Raw genomic sequence first — 25,418 nt, 5'->3', positions numbered from 1 at the left:
ATGCTAAACTGCTATCACTTCTGATCAATCACATTCTTGCCCACATTCTGGGATTTAGTGCCTGGAAAATAAAAACACCAACACTCAACCTTTCTCCCTTTCCTCCATCTCAGCATGTCAATCAATACCTCTGCACATATATACTGTATAGACCGTACACTGTATATATGATGGGCTCTGCAATGGAAGCAGGACACAAATCCAATGAGGCAGCGCTGTACAGGTGGGGCAACGTGTGTGCGTGAGTGTTGCCATGGGAACCGGCCAAGCAGCAAATGTTCTTGTAACAAGCAGTAAACACCACATTGACCATATTCTGGAGATTATACTGTATATAGCCACATTGTCTCTGGAATGGAATACAAAAATAAAGGCATGACAATTTGTGCAGTAATATGCAACACCATACTTTAGGAGCAGCGTGGGTAATTATGAAGATTCTAATTATTACATTAGATGCGTTTATTTATTAGGCTATGTTATTGTCATTTGGGGTTATTAATATTTAAGTCTTTGCCACGGGCTGTTTGGATGCTGCGCGCAATGTACGGGATATGTCTGCAGATTGCAACAAGCAGTTTTTTTTTTAAAATATAGTGTGGGAAATAAATATGAAGTAAATAAATAAATAAAGTTCCAGATTCACTGTCCCAGCAGCAGAAGCAGAAGCAGCAACAGCGGTGTAGCCCAACATCCCCTCCTCACAGCCGGCCAGTGGTTCCATCCACCTGAAGATTTCTGAGACAATTCTCATTACCAGCGGTGGCAGCGCAGCACTTGGAAAGGGTGAATCAATCTGAGAGAGAGAGAGAGAGAGAGAGAGAGAGAGAGAGAGAGAGAGAAGGAGAGAGAGGGGAGACAGAGGAGAGAGAGAGCGGAGGGAGAGAAGACAGCGTCGGCGGCGGCTCTGCAGTGGAATACGCTGTTATTTGAGGGAAGGTGAGCGCTCTCGGAGTAACGACCAATGTTGACCAAGATGTGTTTCAGGACTTGATCGCATCATCTTAAAATAATGGTAAGTCTCGGTGACATCCACAGAGTGTGGATATTCATGTGCTTTGATTCTGCTGTTTGCCTGGTGTGTATGTGTGTGTACGTGTGTGTATAGGTCTGTGTGCGCGCGTCTGGCGGACACTTCAGTGCATTTGCTTAACGCGCAACGAACAACTTGTGCGTTGGAATGGAGAGTCGCCTCAATGACCTGATATAATATGCGAGCCGTCCTCGTGTGTGTGATCCGGTACAGGCCTCTAAAGGTGACTGATATCCAGGAATGACATGTGTGACGAGACAGACGCGTGTCAGAGAAAATTGGCGAAAGAAATGGATTTGCATGATGAGATCTGGAGCGTGCGCACAATTGAAACTTTTCTTCGAGCTTTAGTTTGTGTTTTATGTGTCCATCAATACAAGTTAATCTAACCTTGGCGATAAGAGGAACATCCACGGTAGCACACGCTGATGACAGGGCTTAATGTTTGATCCGTTTAACGCGCAGCTTTCACTCAAATATACCGAATTAAAGCTCCCTAATCGGAGAGGTTTACAGTGTCAAGTTTGTGTGCTGGGGTTCAGTTACCCTGGCTGGCCCCTGCTGACGACCCCAGATTTGGAAGAAAATGCGCAGGCACCTTGCGGCTTACGCGCGGTGGGTTAAGCTCTGAGTCAGAGCCTGGGGCCCCTCCGGCTGAGAACAAGGAGCAGATAGATTAGGACTGATGAATGAAGATCTGCTGCCTCTATCTGCAACACAATGATACGGTTATGAGGGGATTTAAATTCTAATGTGCAGTATTTCAGAGAAATCCGAACGGACTGGGACTGCATGGCGGGAGGAGATTGTTGGCAGCGCTGAGGACCTGCTGGATGATCTCCCGAGTTTTATGATGGAGAGAATACGTTATTAATGGGGTGTTGAAAGGTGAACTGGGGCACTGGGGCAGGATTAGACAAGAGGAAAGTGGAGGGGTGTAACGCGTTGAAAAGCCCCTCCAGTATAAGTTTTAGCAGATGCATGTGAGGAAGCAGGAAGACACATGACTAGAATATGGCTGTCAATTTTGATTTTCCTCCCCACAGACTGATTAACTGTTTTGCTGCTTGCATTTAACATCCTGTGGTTTTTATTCACACCATATATTTAATGCTCCTTACAGTACCTGGAACCACATACGCCTGATAGCTCAACCATGACACACACCATTTATAAGCCCTCACCTCTCAGCACATTCTTTTCATTAGATCCAAAATAAGCTTACAGACATAAAACTTTAAGAGGATGGTAAGTTTTTATGTTGCTTGTAAAAACATGTGTTTTATTCACCCATATTGGGGCCTTTATGTTCAATACGTAGAGCGTGAGGCTTCTTTTATAGATGATCATGAACTGTACAACAGCACCAGTCGCAGCAAGGCCGCGGCTTCATGAGAAGCTTGTCACTTGATATCACAATTAAAGGCAAGGTCTTCCAGCTCAGGACAGCACTTCAAAATATCAAGAAGTCTGCAAAAGCGAGGCCACAAATGTCACCGGAATTTGCTCATCGGGAAATTTCCACCCACTCCCCACGCCAATGCGTTACCTAATGAATTCAAAGTAGGCCAGGTTACTAAAAGGCGGCTGTTTATGAGAATGTGGCCAGTCTAAGGATAACAAGAAAGTGGACTATTCAGTCTCTGTGGTGTGGTTTTACAGATAGAGGGATGTGAATTCCTACAAGCATAATTGGTTTTGGAATTTGGTGGCAGAGAAATTCTGGGACACACTGTAATGAATTAGTAAAGACCCGGAAAAAGAGGGAGTCTAATGCACAACTTGGGTCAAATCTCCTTTTAGTTCCTGGAGGTGGAAAGCCACGACACCTCTTATCCTAAAGTGCATTTTATTTAAATTGAGAAATGTCATAAACTACAAGGAAAAGTTAACGAAGATTAGTTATGGGATGCAGATGGAATGTTTTATCTGGTTAGTTTTTTCCTCTTTTGAGGACTCACCTGCACCTGTTGCAGGTACATTTAGACACTAAAAGATCTCAATTTCACATCCTTTTAACAGTTAATACATAATATCCACTTTTTATTTCTCAGCAGCTGAGTGGCTTTAGAGTGAAAAGGGATATCCTGAACTTTTTTTTTTTTTTTTTTTTTTTAACCAGACTGACCACTTCAAAACATAGCATGTGGTCATCTTACCTATTTTAACTGTCAACCCTCAATTTTAACACATAGTTTCACGAGTCCCACCGAGTCCTTCCTGTGTCACAAATTAAGCCCTGGCTGAGTGATTTCAGACATTTGAGGTATCGGGCCAGGCAGCTCTTTAATTTCAGAGGCACACCACTTATGCATGGCCGATAAGCTTGATGAAAACAAGCAAGCAGGTTAACAGGGACATGGTAAATTACACCTGCACACCTGGCCGAGAGGGAAGGTGTGACTTTGAGATAATGTTCATCCCCCTACCGTGACAACGCTGTTGGAATCGTGGAGCCATTGCAGATTATTTCCAGAGGAGGTGTGAAAAAGTCGCAGCAAATCCTCCAAAAACAAACATGTGAGGTGGGAGGGGGCGCGAGAGAAGTCCAGCATATAAATGATAACTCCCTAAAATATTGCCCAATGTCAACTATTTGTGCATCTCTCAAATGAAGCCATATCCTTTCAATCTGGTTTGCCTTTCCTTGTCCCCATACTGTAAAAGGACAAAGGACACCGCTAATTCTAAGGGACGTCTCTGCTGCCACATTAGAATGCAAAGAGAGTAACTGTTGCCCTAAATTTGGTGTCTGTGTGAGCTTGTGTGTTTATGCACATTCACTCATTTCTGTGTGTATTACACAGAGCAAGAGAGAGAGATTATAGATGACACTTAAACTGCTCTAATCAGGGCAAGCTGGTCGCTGATCTCTTCATAGAGTGAGGGTGTCATTGATTGATGGCTGCACAACTTGCTGATGTACACAGGTTGAAGGGTGAAGAGAGAGTCACTGATCAGGCATGAGAGGCTGAAAACTGTGGGTACAACCTCCGGCTGTCACTTAATAATGCAGCACAATGAGCCCCCCATCTGAGACTCTGGGATCTTATGACACATGTCACCGCCATGTCTCCACGTGCTCTGCCATGTCTGAACCTGGGCATGGATGTCTGAGATTCTTTGTGCATGATGTGACACAATTTGAATCTCCGCAATCATGGAGCAGAGAAGTGCATGAGCACTGACCCGTCCACAGCAGAAAGCTGTCTATGATGGCAGGCTATGTATAATTAGCTGTGATTGGTTTGATTGAGTCTCCCGTCCAGGCCTGTGTGTTGGCCCTTCGGGGATCATGATGACCGTCCGGGCATTAATTATTGAATAATAGTTGGAAGAATTGCAATAGTTAATGACACAAAATGAATGCTATAATCCATTGAACTGACATAATTAGAAATGGCCAGATTTCCCCTGAGGAATATATTCTCATCATGACCTAAAGTTGAGAGGGATGCCTGAAAAATTAACTGAAGCGATTCCTTTCAGGTCCCTCCTCATCGGAGAGCTGTCTGGCTGCGCCTGGCCAAATATCCGATCACGTGTTAGGAAAGACGGTCAGAAGTGGCTGCTCGCTCGTGTGTCATCGCAGTAACTCGAGAGACTGAAGGAGTCCGGATGTGGCTCCGTTCATGCTGTTTGAAATGAGCTGGCCAGAGAGAGTGGTCATACCCGTGTGTCTGATATTGAGTTTGGCAAAGAGAAGAGATATTATCTTCTTCTGGTTAGAGTAAGTATTAGTAAATGTGATTGGGTAATGAAGGCGGTCAAGCCTCAGTGACCACCCTACTTTATAGCTACTGCCGGCTTGGCTGCATCTAGGCACAGAGTCTTGAGGGAGTTTGTTTCGGGTCAGTGATGGCATAAGAGCTCAATACAGCATTGCAGAGTCAGGCTGGGGCCTTTCCTCTGTCTGCCTCACTGACTGGCTACGCTGGCTGGCTGGAGGCACAACAGTAGTGGCATACTGATGCTGATGATGATGACAGTATAAATATTGATGATGTGGAGGGCAAGAAACAGATAGTGCATGAGAGCAGTAAACATGAAATCATAGCCCTGATGACCAAAGTGTGATGATAAAGGTTTTTTTTCTCTTCCCTGCCCTGCTGTTTTTTTCACTCCATGCGATTCAAGCCTGATACAGACAGGTTTGGTTTCCACGGCACTCTGAGAGATCACAATGAGACGCCCGGAGAGACGCGTGGGCACACTGTCGCACAAGATGACACATAATCAAACGTCCTTTTTGTATCTGATTGGAGATTGTTGTATTTTCAGGGGCAGCAGTGGTAGGGGGGTGGCGCTGATGTCACGGCGAGATGGTAGCTACGGAGGAAGGTGAGGAGACATGCCAGCAGTGGTCCCTGGAGGCCTCTGAGAGCCACAGAGGAGGCAGTTAGCAAAGCTAATCCCCATCGCTGTGATAAATCACAGATGCGGTCGTATGGTTAGGATGATTACTCTCAGTGCCATCACGTGAACCCATACTTGCCTCCACTGTTTGTTTTCCAAGTCCCCGGACTCTCCGCGATATATATGTAGACTGTTGACTCAGTTGTACTAGTTTATTTATATATTTTGCCCCTCTTGCACATTTCTCTTGTGGTAGTTTTCAGGGTGGGCGGTGCAATGGCGAGGCGTTCAGGCTCAAATTTCCCTGTGTTGGATGGAAACAATGGCCTTTAATTGGTATGGTTAGTTATTTGCCATACCTTAATCCTAAGTGAATCCTAATGCAGTCATTTTATTAAAATGGAGAACGTAGGAAACATCAAAAGCACATCAGGAGTATTCACAGACAAATTTCCTCTCAGTTGTGACCCTATAGTGACCCGTGCCTAATAATATGTCAAACTAACTAAGTTATCAGTCATTTCTGCTCTTGGAAACATAGTCATTTTGAAGTTTTGTGAAGCAAAACCCAGATTCGATCCAGGGACTTTTCCATCACACTGCAGGGTTTAGTGATCTGACACCCCGCTTTGGGAGCTGCAGAGCAGGGCCACGGACGCCCCGAGCCCCCGCCGACGTGACGGAGACACGCAAGATGGTGAGTGGTTACTATGGCAGGTTACTATGGCAACCTCAGGTCTCTGTGAGAGCTTCCATTTCGCACAGCGTGGGAGAGAGGGAGCGAGAGAGAGAGAGAGAGAGGTGGAGAGAAGAACCCGCAGAGAAAGAAGGGTGGAGAAATCAGCAGAGGAGGTGAGGTGCAGAAATAAACATGCCTTAGGTGTAGAAAAAGGAAAGGAATGGAGAGGATGTAAGAGAAGAGGAGCACAAAGAAGGAAAAGTGATGGAGAGATGTGAGTGATGGGGTGAGACTAAGGTGTGAGAGGAGCAGATCGGAGGGCAGGGCTGGTGATCACGTGGCACGTTAGACCAGATCTGCACTGCATCCATGCACACGCCGGAATATCTCAGAGCTGTCTTATAATCATTCTGGTGCTACACAGCTTGTTTCGTCTCTTTATCTCGTCTTCTCTCTCCTTTACTTTTCTTTCCTCTCCCTCACCTCTCTGATTTAGCTGGCACGGCGCTCGGCTGCGAGAGACATTGTGTCCGTCTTGGTGACTGGTCTCCATGGAGACGTCCATCAGTCAGTCCATGTCAGTGTTTTGTGGGCAAAGCCTTATCGTGTTTGTCAGTGTGAGTGTTTATCTGTCTGTGTATTAGTCAGTGTGTCACTCATAGGGAAGGCTGGGGTGAGGCCTGAATGGATGGAGGCCAAGAGTGCGTTGCTTATCACGCATGCATGCACACGGCGCTTGTTTGTTTGTTTGGAAAACGACAGCCATTTATATATGAAACTGTAAGGTCTCGTGTACAGTCATGGAGCTGGAGATGCGCAGACAGATGGATGCGTAATAAAAGCGTGTCCACCTCTGCTCCACATGTTGCACTACACTGTCTGAATGTTTATTTTCCTCTTTTCACCTCTGTTGTCCTAATTAAACACTGAGCCCTGTTCCAGTGTAAAATCTGTTGCAACACTGCAGTGTTCTGTAAAGTGTCCTTGTGTTTCTTGAAAGGCGCTTATAAATTAAATGTATTATTATTATTATTATTATTACTGGTGTTGCACAACTTTTTTTTTTTTTTCATCTTCTTATCTTTAATGTTATCTTGTCTACTCAGTGCAATATACCAGCATACAACCACACAGTCAGCGCTACATGTATTTATTCTTTTACATTAGTTTTTTACATACTAAGCTAGGTTTTATACTCATGCAACCAGCTGCATTTAAATACACATTTTATAGTGCTCCACTTCATTTCTATGTATAGAATAGCACTTCAGTTTTGCAATGAATTGATTTCTTAACGATTCGTGTTTTTACTGTTCATTTCTATGAAGCTTCAGGGCAGTAGAAGAGATTTATGAGACCTTGTATTGATGACCTTGACCTTGACCTTGAGTAGTAAAGGAATACTTGAAAAGATATCGCTCACCCTAATTAGAAACAATTGTGTTTCACATCAGAGGTGGAGTGTGTGTGTGAGTGTGAATGATGTTAGTGGAGAAGATTTGACTTAATGTTAAATTTAAAAACTGCACCTTTTAACTCTAAAGTGCTGCTGTCACACAGTACTGTTAAAACGCAGCGACTGCCCCGCTCCGGTTAGAAAATCAGCAAGCTGTGTCCTGATACCTGGCGGAGCAGCAACCCAGCGACTAACCGCTAGATTTATACTTAACAATCACCGTGCACATTCCAGGACTTTGCACCACCTAAACATTCCAAATCTCTTGAGCAGTGCAAATTTAAAAGTGCATTAACCCTGTAACACTCACCAGTCTGAATATGTGCCATCTGAAAGCACAAAGTCATTCATTCATTCATTCATCTTCTATACCCGTTTAGTCCTGTTAAGGGTCACGGGGGTCTGCTGGAGCCTATCCCAGCTGTCATCGGGCGAGAGGCAGGGGTAGAAAGCACAAAGTCTCATGACTAAAAAGCTTTAAGGCTTTCTAAGATCCTAAAAAGGAAACTTGTTGAGTCACTACATGCAGCATACTGCAAGAGCCTAATAAGACTATATGGACAAAAATGTGTCCACATTTTAGTCTTGTTTTAATAAAAAGAAGTTGAACTAAAGTAAGTGACCAAAATAAAATACAAAAGAGGACATGAATGCATCAAAGTATTTACACCGTCTCCTCCCGAGAGTCTCAAAACTTTAACAGCATTATAAAACCGTTCTGAACAGGAAGTTCAGAATAACACAAATAATGTGTCAAATATCACTATTTTCAAGATTTGTGTGGGAGTATTTATAATTACTGCAACTGCCAAGCCCCATGTGCTTTGTGTTATATTCCCTGTGTATTAAAAGGATTTCACAGTAATGTGAAAAAAATTGTTCTCACAGACTTCCATAATGTTCCATATAATCCTTTACAGTCAATATATCATCTTCACATTTGTGAAATTAACAATTTGATTTTATAGTTATGTAGTTATATGTTAAATGTAGACTCTTTTGTGTAGACTCTCATGCATCAACTTGGCGATGTGTTCATGTTCCGTGTAGAGCCAGACAGCACTGCGTACCGAGAAGACGCGCATGCACATTTTGATAAAGCATAATGTGAATTTAACAGTCAACTGATGCTGTACTTCAGTATTATCATACGTGATTGCAGAACTATCACTTTGATGCATCAGTTATCCAAGAAGAGTCAGGTAACGAAAAACAAACAACAAACAACATTTTTTAATGCATGCTGTTAAAAGCAAAGATGGAATTTCATATGGGAATTGAAACCCTGACAGAGAGTTTACACCCCATAAATATTGTAATATATTTGTCTTTAACTTTTGAAGCAGCATTTAATCCTGAAGGAGAGAAAGTCAGCATACTCGTGGTTTAATTCCAAGTGGAGGAGAAGTCTTTTTATACAGATACTCTATAAACAAAAAAGTATATGCATTCTCTCTCAGTCTTGCAGAAAGGTTATAGTAAAAACTGCGAGAAGAATACAAACCCTAAATGCAGCACTGACTGACCCCATCACAAATGTCACACACATAAACAATCGCATGGAGTCATAGTTGACATGTCATAGTTTGACTTCCTGAAAGAAATCTCAGACCAACACTTTCTCCTGCGTAAAAGAAAAAAAAAAGAAAAAGAAGCAAAGCCAGGGCACCATGAAATACAGAAATGCTGAACCAAGTCCTCTCTTGCAAAACAGCTGGGAGCAACAAATGCTCCACTCAGAAACACTGGGAAAAAGGTTTCAGAGCAACCCCCTAAAATGTGCAGTTTACATTGCTCTGTAAATGGCTGAGAGACGTTTTGATAAGCTGCTGGCTTTGGCTTCCCCCTCAACGTGCAGGAATTCAGTGTATCAACACACTTAACAACCTTAAATACGGATTAATTGTTCACGAAATCTGCGTCCTGACCAAGCAGTGCCACAGAACACGAAGAGTAATAACTGGATTTCATTTGAAGTTGAGAGCTGGTGAAGATGTTAACACTAAAAAGACTTTTATCCCAGCATGTAATGACAAGTGGTATGAAGCCCCCAGTAAGGGATTTGAACATGTGGGGTAGGTAATGTAATGTCTGTTAATGGGAGTGCTTTAGCAGGGTGATGAACACAGTGACTTTTAATCTGCAGCTCTTGGCCCCCTCTGAAGGGGAGGAGGAGGTCCCCGCTCCTGTAGGAGCAGTTCTGAATAGATCAGGGTTCCTCTGTGCATCCTGCATCCTAATGAGAGCAACGCCGTGTCTTTGGACATTTTGAGTGGGAGGGCAAGGTAGAAGATGGATACAGTGCAGAGGGGCTGTAGTATATCCTATTTGACAAGGATGAGAGGTGATTAAAATGTGGAACGCTGAATGCTCCAGTTTAAGAAAACCCTCTCTTATGCTGTTTTCTAAAAATAAGTGCTTATTGTAATAGTGCTCCAATAACCATGCTTTTGTGCAGCAAAATGTACCAAAATGTGAGAGTTATCTGAGGCTGCATGTCCTGTCAGGAAATCACGTTAAGAAGCTTAATAACTGAATAGGGAGGAAATGAGGAGGAGTTTCTGTCTAATTAATAGTTTATCATACAATCATAAGCTTAATTGACCTTCTGTACATTCAACTGAGAAGCACGAAATGACTCAAGTGGCAACAAGGCATTATAAGATATTAAAAGTGCATTTAGTACAACTACTATTACTGCTAGAACATGACTTAATGAAAACAGAATAAATAATTCCTGTTTTCTGTATTGAATCAAACTGAAAAGCATTGTAGTCTTCTGAAGTTCATTTCACAATTATTTAATTTTAAGGAAATCGACCAGTGTGGTCACAAAACGCATATGTTGAGAGAACTACAAGAGTGTGGCCTTTTGTATTTGTGTAATTTATGAAGTAAAGTAATTTATTAAGTAGAAGTGATTTATAACGTAGAGGTAATATAAATTGTATTTTATTGAACACAGCTGATGTATAGAACGTTTTTAAGTACGTATACAGTATATGGCTGAACTAACCAATGTCTAGATAAAGCATACCTGTGTTACCATGGTTACACATCCTATAAATAAATGGTAGTCAAAATGCAGAGATTTGTAATCCACATCAGAATCAAACTATACATCAAGATATGTAGTAGAGACAATCATGGGATATGTGTGATTTATTTTTTAACTTTTCAAGTGGATCTAAAGAGAATTTCACTCAAAGTATAGTAAAAAAGTATTTTACCAAATGTTTAAATCTGGATTTGTTGCAACTCACTTGTTCATTGCCCACTGGTTGTTCCAAATACAGTCCAAATCTGCTGACAGACAAATAAATTGGCCAAATAAATACATAAATAAATAAACAGGCAACTATGCAAGTATTAGGGGGTATGGAGCCTATCCCAGCTGTCACTGGGCAAGAGGCAGGGTACAGCCTGGACAGGTTCCCTGTCTTTTATAGGGCTAACACAATAGGACAAGCAACCATTCACACTCACATCCACACCTAAGACCGATTTAGAATCATCACTTAATCTAACGAGCATGTCTTTGGACTGTGGGAGGAAGCTGGAGCACCCAGAGTAAACCCACGCAGGCACAGGAAGAACTTGCAAAGTCTGCGCAGAGAGGCCCCAGCCTGCCGGGGGGTTTGAACCCAGAAACTTTTTTGCGGTGAGGCAATTATGCAAGTATTAGGATTCTGTTGTCAGTGCCAGTACCACCCACCTAAAAAGTACATATTTCAAAATAAAGGGTTTTCTTTTTTTGAACCATTTATGAAAAGAATAGTTTATTAATAAAACATACTATTTGTTGAAGTGAAACAAAGATTTTATAGAGGTACAGCTGTAACAAAATCTGCAGTTAATTTCTCAAGTTCATTTATTTTTATTTATTTTCTATAAATCCTACTGTTTGTTTTTCTGCACTCAAACCAATGATTCTGTTTAAAGAGAATATCCAATATGACTAAAAGTATACTGTCTACCAGAGATGAATTATTCTGGAATTTAGTCTGGCTAGTTAGCAAGGTGAGAAATTATTTAATTTTGTACAACTCGATGCACAGTTTAGTAAAACACATTTCAGGTGCAGCTGGACGTAGTGCCATGTGTGTCATTATGGATACATATATCTCGTTCTATGTGCTACAGACTTTACAGGAAGGAATTACACTAGAAACCAAATTCTCCTCCCCGTTCCACTTCTCTCCCATTACAACATACCAGGCGCTAAAAGATATCAGCTATCAAACACAGAGTCAGCAGGTAGGCTGACTCAAATTTCTACATAAACTTGCACTTGTGGGGAAATCACTGCATGCAATATCAGGGAGGAAAATCAATACTGAGTACAATGGTGGTGTTTTCACCTGAATCTAGCACACCGCTATAACACACCCCTGTCCTTAAGTCCCTGTCAAGGGGAAAGTTATCGACTGGTGTCATTGATTTACCTGCACTAACATCTAACGTCTCTGAATATTTCAATAACCCGGGGGTCTCCTTCCCCTGGGAGCCAGACATGAATCAGGTATAACTGAGGCAACACAAAGGGCGTTAGTACGCTATTAGTCACAGTGCTTACAGTGTGTGTTTGTGTGTGGGCAAGTGACGTCAGGGCTCCATTCACCAGCAAGGCCAGTGCTTGTCCAGTTTTCTTTCAGTACCAAATGATGGGAGGGTAAACACAGCAGAGGAGGCCGACAGAGGAGACAGAGGGAAGGAAGTAGGGGAGTGCCGGGCTTCCTCTTTCTTATCCAGCACAGCATAACACAGCAATACCACCCCCCCCCCCCCCCCCCCCCCCCCCATAGCTCCCCACTTACAAACTATTCACAAGCATCTTCTGTCATAGCTCCGTATTCCCACACCCAGCCCCCCTCCTCGATCATTAAAAAGAGAAAACCCTCTACGTGACTCTTGTGCAGAATAGAGCGGCTTCTTCTTTTTTTTTTTTTTTTTTTGTTTTCCATTAAATCACAGCTTCTGTGTCCTGATGCAGAATTTCCCTTTTCATTTTTTTAAAAGCCCCCCTGGTCTTTCATCCCAAAGTCAATTTTGCCTGGCGGTTAGTCAAATGCTTTAAATGTGTATAAGTGCCTGTGAAGAGTGTAAGCTTTAAGTGTGATAGACTACCCTGGGACCAGAACGGGGCTGAGAGTGAAGGAAAAATGAGCCTTGATGAACAGACTGGGCTAAAAATTAATGCCGTTTGGTAGCAGACAGTGGAAGGTCTGGATGGGATTATAATGGGTTGATTATGGTGAAACTGTCTCCATGGAAGGATTACTATTTGACATGAGTATTGAATGATGCTAAAGCAAATGAAATGTGTTTCTTTATATATTTTAAATTTGTTAACTATTTTTGTGGCTTAGATGGCATGGTGTACTTTGGACCTACAGTATACTGTTCTACATGAGCTGCTTCTTCCACTAGTTGGGGCAAACAGCATAATGCAGGCTGAGTGAGGAGCGTATGTTAGGTGAAAATTTAGTGGTTTTTAATATTAACCAGCAGACATCGGTAATCACGTTAACGCTGATTTATCATAACCTAAATGTGTCTGCTTCTTATGAGCTGTGCAGCGTAGAGATCACACTTGAGATACACCAGCCTCGCCTCGGCTTGGAGAAATGAACGTCTGGGAAAGCAAAAGACCTCACTGCAGCTTCCTACTTGATTATATTGCGGTCTGTCATATTCTCTTCTAATAAGAAGCCGTGAGATGAGACTGCTTTCGATCAAGCACTTTGTGTTCAAATGCAGTTTCGCTGGACGGGCCAGACTGTTTGGATATCTGAGCTGATCTAGTATTTAGAGGACATTTTACTTATGAATTACTTTTAAGTGACGAGAAAACTGGCATGTTCGTTGGTAGACCGTTGGATGTAACATGTAAAAACTTGTGAGGAGACTGGACTTACTTTCAATTCCCAAATTATCAAGCTCAAAGTCTCTATCATTTTTTTCTCACCATAGATCTGTCAGGAGTCTCACACACACAGACAGACAGACACATTACAGCATGTATTTGACAAATAGAAATAATGAACAAGACACTGTGGTCAAAGAAGACAGCAGCCCTACAGTTTGGAGGACTTTACTGACCATCCAGCAGCAGCTATATTAGGCTCTGCTCAGAAGCTCTCTAGAAATATCCAGCTCTAAATAAAACACCAACACATTAGAAAGCCACAAAACATTTAAATAAGGCAACTTTGGAATTTCTGAGGGACATGTCTCCTCTTAACGGCTAACCTCCTTCCCCCAACTATCTCCTCTATCAGGATAATATATCGGACCAGTCTGTCAGCTGAGAGCAGAGAGTCCAGCTGAAATCAACCCTCCATTTAGCATTAACAGCTGAGATAGCAAACAAGCAGACAAAATGTCAACATGACAGAGTGTTACTGGAATCTCAGTTAGTTTGAAATTGCCTTAAAGGGCTCATTAAAAATTTCTCGGTAATTATTTGTGATCTTTTAGTGTTACCCTGGGCACCACTTGACTAGCTATACTGTTTTAAGGCAAAAGTAAGCTTTTTGGAATTATGATAAAACTATTTCCAGCACATTCACTGCTTTTGCTCAAGTTTTGAAGCTTTTGTTTGTGTAGCTGATTCCATCATTGCAGTTTCTTATATATATTTATATATATTAGACAACCAGAGAAAGGAGCCCCTCATAATCTCATGTAAAGGCTTTTATAGTTTTAGAAACATAGTACATGTAACTATATTGCCCAGGAGCATCAGAGTTAACCATTAGGATGAGCAGCTAAAACGGCATCCACAAAGATGAGAGAGAGGAGATGGTCCTCTCTTCAGTACAAGGACTTTGCTTTTCCCCAGAGACTTCGCCCCCTAGCGATGCCTCAAAGTGCCAAGACTGTGTCATTTCGCGAGGAAACATCCTCTCTGTGCTCTTGGCATTCATACACAAGCGGGTTAGAGGAAACAAGGCAGGAGGTGGATGCGGGTACTTACTCTTGCCCTCTCCATCGCCCCACCACTAACTCACTGCCAGTTATAAGCAATTAGACCACAAGCATTGTCCCCGTTTAAAGACATCTTGTGTGCTGCAAATTCTGCAAGATTGTTTCTGAATCGTTTTTTATTGTTATGTGTTATGTGGTCTGTTAAGGCTGATATTGATGCTGCTTAGATAGAGGGAGCCAATTTCCCTCCGAGTTTTATTTTTCTCAGGGTGGTAAAGACTCTGAAACAGCAGTTACTGCACAACTCTAAAAGTCTGCACCAAAACACAAGATAATAACAAAGTCTTAACTGCTTTCTGGGGATCTCTGGACATTGAATTCAGTTCAGATTAAAAGATTTTGGTGTTGTAGTTGATCAATATTGCTATTGATCAGAAACACCAAGTCATATTCATCATCTCAGACGTGGACCACCGCTAACAGAATTTTAATAAAAGGTAAATTGAGGGAATTGATTCAATATATTGACTGAATCAGCAGCTGCCATAAAGCACACTGTCTCTCATAAAACAGCAACTTTGGTACAGTAAAGAAAGTTGCTATCTGCTGTTTGGAATAAAACCTTTTTTAGGTTATTATTTTAAATCAGTTCCTTATGTCAGAAATTGAGGTGTGTGCGAGGAGATTTCCCGATGTCTTAAAGCCAGCAACCCTGATTGGTGAGATGTCACCGTGATCAGGAAAGGTCATGACTCTATGCCCCAACACACACAACCAGAATGAAGAGCTTTTCTCTTTTTTTTTTTTTCTTTTTTCTCTTGCGGCTGCATGTGCTGCCATCTTGGTGTGTGCCGAGTCATTATTGATGGGCCTCCATGCTGATGCGCAGACAGCATACTGGTGAGAAGGAGCGTGCTCCGCTTGTGCGACTGTCAGCACATCTTTCTGCTGGTCTTTCATCCTGCGTCTTGTTTTTGAATCAGCAACAATTTCCATTTAACCGTATATTCTGCAAAGTCCACTCATGATCAGCACTGATGATTACTCTGTGAAAAAAAACTCCTTATTTTCCCCACCATTCAATCTAGGGTCAAATGATCAAAATTCAAGTCCTAAAAATGTAGAGAATGACAGGCTGTATATCTATATGAACTAAGTTCACAGGACATATCATCGTATTAAGGATAAAAACATGAAGATGGGGATCTTTTAACCTTTTCAACCCTACAGAGCCTTTGGCAAGTTGAGTATTAAAAATTCAGAGTGGGCAATGAAGCATGGCTCACAAGCACAGAACCTTATTTTAAATTCCTGTGGAGATTCTAAAGAAATCAAATGTGTCAGGGTGAATTACTGTACTGGGAAATATAGTATGTGTGAAATGATGATATGAAATGATCTGCAAGACATGTAGAATTTTTCATTTGATGGAATCATGCAACTTTCAAAAGGGGCTTGGTTTTTTCAATATTTTATAGAACACAGAATATACAGTATCTGTAATGTTGTGTGTGGAAAGGAAATGTTTTAACCATGAAGCTGGTCTTTGAAGCTCCAGGGAAAATTTAACAGGAGTGCTAGGGACTATGTCTATCTTTCCAGGGATCTATTGACTTCCATTATTTCCTGTGCAGTAGGAAATTCCATCAGTGAACTACTGAAACTATCAAGACTGCAGTCATTTTCAGACATTTAAAAGACATTTCAAAAACTAAAAGTAATAAGTGTCTTCCTGCTTGAACTTGTGCTGACTGCATAATGATAATATAATTGGAAAAAAATATTTGATGTTTATTGCGAAGGAGTGCAAAATATAAGCATGATCCTGCCCTGAATGTTTTTTTTTTTTTTTTTCTTTTTTAAACTAAACATTCATTCATTTATCTTCTGTAACCGCTTGTCCTGTGAGTGGTCATGGCAGGGGTTGAGCCTATCCCAGCTGTCATCGGGCGAGAGGTGGAGTACACCCTGGACAGGTTGCTAGTCTATGACAGGGCTTCAAGCTAAACAGAAAATTATAAAAAATAAACTTTGAATGACTTACATCTGTAGAGGAAAAAAGCTCCTCAAATATCAGGACATAGCAAAGTTTTTATAGCTTGGAAACCAGCGCACCCCCCACCCCCTCTACAGAATTTTGTGGGGGGAAAGTTGGTCTGGAGTCATTCCCTTGGGAACTGATTATGGCCCAGCAAAGACCTGCCAGGCCAATCAAATCATCTGTATGGGTTGAAACACGCCCCAGACTTATACTCTAACTCAAATCAAGAGCTGAAAGATGCTAAAAAAAAAACTCCAGCAAAGGCTATTGGGTGATAAATCTTTTAAGGATTGTCATTCGTACTTTCACATGCAAGTGGTCGTGTGATCCATGCTAATAGAAGCTATGATTGTAGATACATTAAGTATTTAAGTATTAGACATTTGTGACTAAGAGAAAACAGTCAAAGCTAACATTCAGATATTTAGTTGCTAATTATTAGATTTTAACTCGCAGGAATTCAGTTTTTCCAAACTGAGGCTGCAGATTGCTCACATCTGATTGACAGGCTGGCAATGTGCACATACAAGCCAACAATCTGTCATGTGACATAACAAAAACTGACAAAATAGTGTGTTTGTGTAGAAACCCATGTTGTTGCTTTAGAAAACGGGCTCCGTTAAAACGTGCGCACACACCGGGCTATTTTTCACATCAGTCTCATTTCTTTTTAGTCACCAGAATGTCAGCTTGCCTGCCTTTTAATTTGCCACTGCAGGAAAAATGACCCTGACCTTTGCACCCGTGATTTGTGGCTGTTCGACACTAGACGAATTAAACTGTAGCGTCATCATCACTGTCCGCGCTACATAAGAGAAGTGCTGCGGCTTGCTGTAGCGCTGCCTCATGGCTTTTGGAGTGTTGATGACATGTTTGGTCTGTGCCATTTGTATATAAGTGTGTATAGGGTGCTAATGAGGGAGGACAAGGAGGAGGAGTGGGGTGGATGTGGAATCGGTGGGATACAGCTGGACGGAGTGGGGAGACTGTGGTGAATAGGTAACCATGGTAACTCTGTTGGCTAAGATTTGAATGCAGAGAGAGGAATGAGAGAGCAAAAGGGGGGAAAGGAAGCTGCAGTGTGTTTGTGTTCGGTGGACACAGAAAGAGTGGGGGTTAAGGGTTAATATGCATCATTGTAGCAGATTAATCTTTCATCAAACTCCGGGGTCAGCGCAGCGTTTACCCCCACAACTGGACACTACTGTGTTCCGCACAGGGGAGGTGGAAGTCCAAGAAATATGTACTAGTAGGAAGGAAGGAGGGGTGAATGAGTTTGCAAAAGAGTTTGCAGAGGAAGACAGTGTTCCTACTTTTATAGAGGGATTTGGGAGATAAGGGGAGGAAGATATCAAGGGAGCCAGAGAGAGACGAGGAGGAGGGGGTGTTATAGGTAGAGACTATTGTAACATGTGGATGGTGACAGCAGTGAGACAGAATACGATCAACCAGTCTCTAACCAGCTGTCATCTCCAACTAGTCTCCGTCTTCATCCAGGACTCATCCAAGCTACCATCTTAGCCTCAGCCGCCACCGGCTCTCTTTTTTTTGCTCCTCAGCTCGGATGCTGTCTACCTGAAATAGCTCTGGCACTTAGATCTGGCTGGCAAGAGGAAAAAAAGCATGGCTGGAAATTAAAGTACGTAAAAAGGTGAGAGCTGGTCCAAAAATAACACTAAGCGGCTCTTCATCCATCGGCGCTGGCTGGTCTGTATGTCAGAATACAGCTGATGAGCAGTTGCAGGGTAGTAAGACTGTCCCCTGCTGACTGTTGCATCGTTGCCTGGTGTTGCAGTTGCCGTTGTTGTCGTTGCCGTTGTGTCCCAGTCTGTCTGAGCAGAGATGCTGTTGCTGATATGATTTATCATAGTGTCCTTGTGTGTTTTTAATGTCATTGAACTCCTGCGTACGCATTATTGATCAATCTTGCCCACACCAATCCAGCACCACCTCTCTTCCCACTCCCTCAGCACTGTCTCTCTATTCCTTCTCTCGTTCTGTCTCCACCTGTTTCATATTCATCCTTCTGTTTTGTCTTTTGCCTCCATCTCTCCGTTGATGTTTTATATGCGTCTCTATGTTGTCATTCCCCTCCCTCCATCTCTGTCTGCTTTATATTCGTCTTTCTATTGAGCCTCCATCCCGTCTCTCCTCTCTCTCTTTTTCTCTCTCTTTTTCTCTCTTTCTTTCTCTCTTTCTTTTAATATTAATATCTCTCCTTCTCTCCCTCCCTATGTCCCTTCTTTCACTTTTTTTAATCTTTTTTTTTTACAACTGATCTCTTTTCCGCACTTCCCACTATTTATACCTCTCTCTAGGTCTTTATCCCTCATCATCCCTTTCACTCAACCTTCCCTCCATCTGTCTCCATCTCTAGCTCTTTCTTCTTCTCCCTCTCTCTTTCTCCGGCCCTCTCTGCAGCTGTTCAGTATTCATCTATTACTGTAGTGTTGATAATTCCCTTCTCTGCCTGCAGCCATACAGTCATCTATCAGATTAATAATCCTTCTCTCCTTCTCATACTCTGCCCCCCCATCTCTTTTCTTACTGTGCCAAGTGAGGATGCTCAGCGTGTCAAATGAGTTTGCATGTCAAAGTCCCATCATTACACCCATCATCATTAATAACTGAATCTTGATTGCCGGATGCCCTTATTTAAGGTTATTCTGGTCTAAATAACCTGCAAAGGGAACAGAGGCTTTCTGCCTCTCCAGGCTGTTGGAGTCTGACTTGACCGGCCATCTATTAGTGTTAATGTAGACTGCGCCATTCGCTACCATTCTCCAGCCCCTAGAGCATACAATACTTATACAGGAATGGAATTAGCATTTTGGTCCCATCTCTGTGTCTGTGCTACAGCAAGAAGTGCCACGGCTTCCTGAATTCAGTTGCTTATTGTATCCAAGGTTTGGGCCTGCTTTGATAAGTATTAGTTTAATTAAAGGTGGTGAGTGTAGCATGTTCAAACATCAATATATCATTGAGGCATTAACTGTCATTGCTTGGTATAATTAGTGTTAACAAATGAGACCATGCCAGAGATGACTGGAAGCCTCTTATACTAGTGGTGTTATTAATGGTTCTCAGAATGAAGACCAAATGTCTCAGAAAAGCTGTTGCTCCCTGACACGGAGTAGATCTTTTAAGCTAATTTAATTGAACGGTGTTGATGGTGACTTCTCTTTTCATTCCTTCCACTGTTGTTCATTTTGCTTCTGCTCCAAAAGAACAGCAGATTTACTCTGAGACCCAACATTATTTAACACTGTGTAAATATTAAATTGTAAATATCATTATTTGATGTGGAACATTCTGGTCTGTGGATCTCGTTTACTTGACAATTTAGAAATCACATGATTAAAATAACCTGAGCAGCTCCACCCTCTAAATACAAGTCATTGGATTGTATTTTTACCAACTGTGTGGTTAGGTGTATGCAAAAAAAAAAAAAACCCAACAACCTACATTTAAGTTACATTTAAGGATAGATTAGCATTTGTTGCCATTTTGATATTTAAAAAAATAATAAACATGATACATAGAGTTAAGGTCATCTAATGGTCTTGGATAAAAGAAACACTGACTTTTTGAAATGTGAAAGGGGTTCCAATGTTTTCTTCATCCATCAATCCACCCTGACCTCTTTTTGTTAATATAACTGCATTACACTGCTTTTGCACACATTCTTGTACATGTTTTTTTCAAGTGTGAAAATTATGTTCAGAAAGTATATTCAATATCATAATCTACATAAGTCCTAGAGTAAGTAATTTCTCGGGTAATAACGTATTTGTTCATCGCAAATGATCAACTTCTTTTCTATTTCAAATTCTATACTTTTTTTTTTTTTACTGTGGATTTGATTACAAAAATGTGTTAATGGCAATAAACTGTGTTCAGGTAATTTTTAATGGCCATGCCATTATGGAAAATTATGACAATAAGAAATAGAATAAATAAATCTCCCAGTACTATACTGAATAGTTTTTGTAAGTTTTTATGAATATTCCTCAAATACTATTTTGATGCAGACCGGATTCATCTTAACGTGTATCTTAATCTTAAAGATTCCTTTTTCTGTGTGTGGACTAAACACTTAAATTGAATTTAATTACAACCCGCTGAAATTCTCCACAGGAAAGTCAGAGTAGAATTTCAATGTTTCAGTGTGTGTGATGCTTCTTATGTACTTACAACATTTACATTTCAGAAATTAATTTCTTTTCTCTTTTTGATATTTACATGTTAAATACAGTCCTGTAAAATCTTCAATATCTTTTACTTCAGATAGCATGTTTTTCCAACCCGAACCATTAATTACAGAAATCGGCTTCCACCTGCCCTGTAAGGCTGTTAAGGATTTGATTCCTGACAAAATGTCTGCTCAGGGATTATGTGGGATTTGATATGAGCAGTGACACAGAATTTTTAATACTTCTGAAAGATTTTTTGACAATCACTCCCATGATAAACTATACTGTAGATGTCTACCTGTTATTTGTTCAATTCATTGTCTGTTGGTGCCAACACAAAGTTCAGTCTGTGTTCTGTCTTTAATATCTGCTCTCTCTTTGTCTCCCTCTCTTTGTCTCTCCCTCTTTTGTTCTTCATAGTAACTCCTGGGTCCTTCTCACTTCACAAAAAGCCTCACTCGAATCCCCAGACAACCCAAGAAAAAAAGGGAATAACATCTGTTTATCTGCATATTTTTATGTTCAAAAAAACAAGAGGAAATAAACACAGAGATTGACAAAGGACAGCAAACATCTCAGAGGATGCATATTTAAAAAGAACAAATTGCCACTGGAGGACCAAAGGGAAAGGAAACCTTTTCTCACAAATCCACCAGCGTGGAGTCACCTCACCTGTACCTTCGGATTAAAGAGCAGGGTCATGTCCCAGTTGCCATGCGCATCGCCACGCTGACCTGCCTTTCCGGCCCTTCCCCCTTCCTCTTTCTATTGGCCCAGCTGCTACTGCGGCTCCTCCTCTCTGGGCCAGAGTTAGTGGGAGCCGCTTCCTCCTGCCCATCCCATTGCACCTGCTCCAACCAGGCCAGCCGTGTCATCTGCACCAGGCAAAACCTGGAGGAAGTGCCCGAAAGCATATCAGTCAACACGCGATACCTCAACCTGCAGGAGAACTCTATACAGGTAACTGCTGGCAGGAGAGAGTCATCAAGTCAACTCATGCTGTGTCAGTGTTGATTTAAAGTGTGCATTTCATGCATAACACAACATCTTGTATACCAATATGACACAGATACGTAGACATATGTCATATATAAATGTCTGAATTACAGTAAAATCCATCTTTGAAGTGCTAAAAAGAAATACAATTATCCTGTTTATTTCTGTAAATCCCATCATGAATCATTATGTAATTTAATGGTTGTCTGAAAATATTGAATTCTTGTTTTTCATATAACAATGATCGACTGGAGGTCATGGTTCACTCTGGTTTCTATTTACAATCACAGCAGAGCATAAATCACTCAGGGAATACACACATTCTACCATTTCAAACATGTCAGTATCTGTAGCGCTCTCTTTCTTGCTTTAAGCACAGACACATCTTAATAAAGTTATCGATTACTTTTGTTATAATTGCAGCTATTTATATAGTTATTGACAGAAGGGACACATCTTGGTGTTTCAGATTGAAGAGTTTCTCTTCATATGTGACCACACATACAAATCACTAACATGTGCATGTTAAATTTGAAAAAACATTTGCTTTTGCTGACAACTGAAGACGTTAGGATTAACTTGTTGATTTAGGTTTTCTCCTAGAAACTCTATTTCTAAGAAAAGACAAAAGAGTCAGCAGTTATAATGGTAGAAAAAGGCACTTAAGCCTCCGCTGAACTGAGGGAATATTTTATGAATTGAAAGCAAGGAATATTTCCATGACACTGTTCTGCCTTTTGTATGCATTACCAATTTATCTAGAGTCCCTAGACAGTGTTTGTGGCTTTGCAGCTGCAGGGGAAGATCATTTAACCACAGACCATCGATACAAAGTACATGAGTCTCAACATTTATAAACAGAGTGAGCAGATTTTACTCTTTGCAGCACTTTTGGATGTAATTGGATTTATCCTCATGTTTGTGACAGTGCTTTCTTCTTTTGTGGCTTTAAGTTCATTTCCACTACATTTTATTTCCTCTAATGAAAGCATCCAGAATCCTAAACATTGTTAAACTGGCAAGTGCATTTAAAGACACACTGCTCTCTATGTTGGACAGTCAGATTGTCTCTATTCCTCTGATTTTCTGTGTGAGATTTCTAGAGATGCTGCTAACATGGAAGGGGGAAAAAAATAGATTAATAACACTATTTGTTGCATTTAGTTTTTTAACTGACAAATTTCGATTTGGTTTGTATCCTGCAGCCCGACTGAAATTATTAAAAATCTAAAAATGTTTTAACACCTGAAGGCATCCTAGATTCTCTGTCTTATTTTTTCTTCCACTGAGTACCCTGAGAGTAAAGCCTTGACAGCTCCCACCCCCCTTAACATCCTCAACCCTCCCTCTTTTCTGTCGCCCCCCTCTTTGCCTATCAACTCCCCCCTCCCTCTCCCCCCGCTCCTGCTCTACATACAGAAGAGGCAATGGCCTGACTCCAGGAGTCTCTGTGTGTCTCACAGAGGGCTTTGGCCACACATATCTCAAACAGTCAGAGATTTAAGGGGCTTTTAGTCGCGCTCACTAGCTGTGTGTCTTTGACTTCTGGCCAAATAAGCTCCACTTGGACCACACTGACTCTAGAGTATCATGTCCAGGGCCTGCGGCACCCATGTTTTTGAGAATCATGCAGAAAAAACATCTCATTTGGTTGTTCATTTGTAACCTGCATTAAAGACCACTGTCACACAGAATGTTTTACAATGTATTAATTTAGTTTCATAGGTTTGCAGCTCATATGAGTAGTCCAACACTGATAATCAGCTTATTAGCAGGGGATTGTAATGTGTCAGAGAAGTTCCTCTGAGACTCACGGAAACAATGGTGAGAAAAGCATTTTAGTGTCAAGAGCAGGGAATGAAATAAGGTCAGAGTGAGGAACTGGATAGGGTTTAAATTAAGTTAACCATAGTGCTTAGAGGTGTAACAAAAAAGTGTGTAAATCCTGCTTTTTGCTACATGATAGTTTGTTGAATATAAACATTAAACTACAACCTAAGACATTGCAATTGATTATTTCAAATTCTTGGGTATTTTTGGCCCCTTGTTTTAACTGTGGAACCAAATCTGAGGGTAATCTTCAAAACAATATAACTGTGCTCCTTAGCACCAAGAGGCTATTGATTTGGGCTTTACTGTACCGCCGCTATTTACAACCTTTAATCACGGATCAGCACACTTACTATAACTCTGTCTATCACCCAATGCATTTTGTTTTACCGGTAATATAACAGTGACCCTTGGCTCATGTCGCTGGCCGAAAAGCAGAAATTGTCACTGGGATGGAAAGGTCAGCCGTTACCATCGTAAGCAGAGTAATGAATCTTTGAGGCTATATTTGTGTCTTCAAATCAATGAGAATGTTTCATTTTTTTCTTTACATGCATTTGAAATGTTTTGCCAGATATATGTTCCTAAATCCCAAAAATGATATGACAGTATTACAGCTTCATTTCTGTTAAAGGTCAAATTCCATTAATTTTTCAAAGAATAAATCAAAAATAAAAACCAATAAAAAGAGGTGTATGTGCTTATCCACCATGTGGAATGCTGCCACATTTTTTTAATCTATCCGACATGTTCCATTATCACCTAACCACATCTGTTCGTCTGTCTGTAAACTTCATTAACATTCTATATATTGTACAGTAACGCCATCATTATTTGTCCTTCCAGGTTATCAAGTCAGATACTTTCAAGCACTTGAGGCACCTTGAAATCCTCCAGCTCTCCAAGAATCAGATACGTCAGATTGAAGTTGGAGCATTCAATGGCCTCCCCAACCTCAACACACTGGAGCTCTTCGACAACCGCCTCACACTGGTGCCATCACATGCCTTTGAGTACCTCAGCAAGCTACGGGAGCTGTGGCTGCGCAACAACCCTATTGAGACTCTGCCAGGCTATGCCTTCCACCGCGTGCCCTCGCTACGTCGCCTGGACCTGGGTGAACTCAAGAAGTTGGATTTCATCTCTGATGCAGCCTTTGTGGGCCTCATTAATCTACGGTACCTGAATTTGGGCATGTGTGGGCTGAAAGACATTCCCAAGCTTACAGCGCTTGTGCGTTTGGAGGAACTGGAGCTGTCAGGAAACCGGCTGGAGATAATCCGTCCTGGGTCCTTCCAAGGCCTGGTGTCTCTTCGCAAGCTGTGGCTAATGCACTCACAAGTTTCAGTTATTGAGCGTAATGCCTTTGATGACCTGAAAAACCTGGAAGAGCTCAACCTGTCCCATAATTCCTTGCACTCCTTGCCCCATGATCTCTTCACACCCCTACATCAGCTGGAGAGGGTGCACCTTAATCACAATCCCTGGGTGTGCAACTGTGATGTTCTTTGGCTTAGTTGGTGGTTGAAGGAAACAGTGCCCAGCAACACCACTTGTTGTGCCCGCTGCCATGCTCCCCCTTTCTTAAAGGGCAAGTACATTGGAGAGCTTGACCAGAGCCACTTCACCTGCTATGCGCCTGTTATTGTGGAACCACCTACAGATCTCAATGTCACTGAGGGTATGGCGGCTGAGCTTAAGTGTCGCACAAGCACGTCCACAACATCTGTCAACTGGATCACTCCTAATGGCACTCTAATGACCCACGGTTCGTACCGGGTGAGGATATCCGTTCTGCATGATGGCACACTCAACTTCACAAATGTCACCCTGCGAGACACTGGCCAGTACACCTGCATGGTCACAAATGCTGCTGGTAATACTACGGCAACTGCTGTACTCAA

The 25,418-nt window shown here is 41.6% G+C and overlaps 1 protein-coding gene across 1 annotated transcript in view; it reads left to right on the top strand.

Moving 5' to 3' along the window:
• Positions 1 to 21,317: 21,317 nt before the first annotated feature.
• The window catches only part of lrrc4ba (leucine rich repeat containing 4Ba), a gene marked incomplete at its 3' end in the record, with an annotated part of 4,473 nt that continues 372 nt past the window's right edge, over positions 21,318 to 25,418 (top strand). Inside the window, exons 1-2 of the mRNA XM_084570007.1 lie at positions 21,318 to 21,648; positions 24,361 to 25,410. Coding sequence (XP_084426133.1) covers positions 21,403 to 21,648; positions 24,361 to 25,410 — 1,296 coding nt within the window. The 5' untranslated portion in view covers positions 21,318 to 21,402. The remainder of the gene's footprint in view (positions 21,649 to 24,360; positions 25,411 to 25,418) is intronic.

This window comes from Chelon labrosus (assembly GCF_963514085.1).
Source record: "Chelon labrosus genome assembly, chromosome: 21".
NCBI lineage: Eukaryota > Metazoa > Chordata > Actinopteri > Mugiliformes > Mugilidae > Chelon > Chelon labrosus.
The sequence above is the reverse complement of the archived record's forward strand: the minus strand, read 5'-3'. Positions and strand labels throughout refer to the sequence as shown.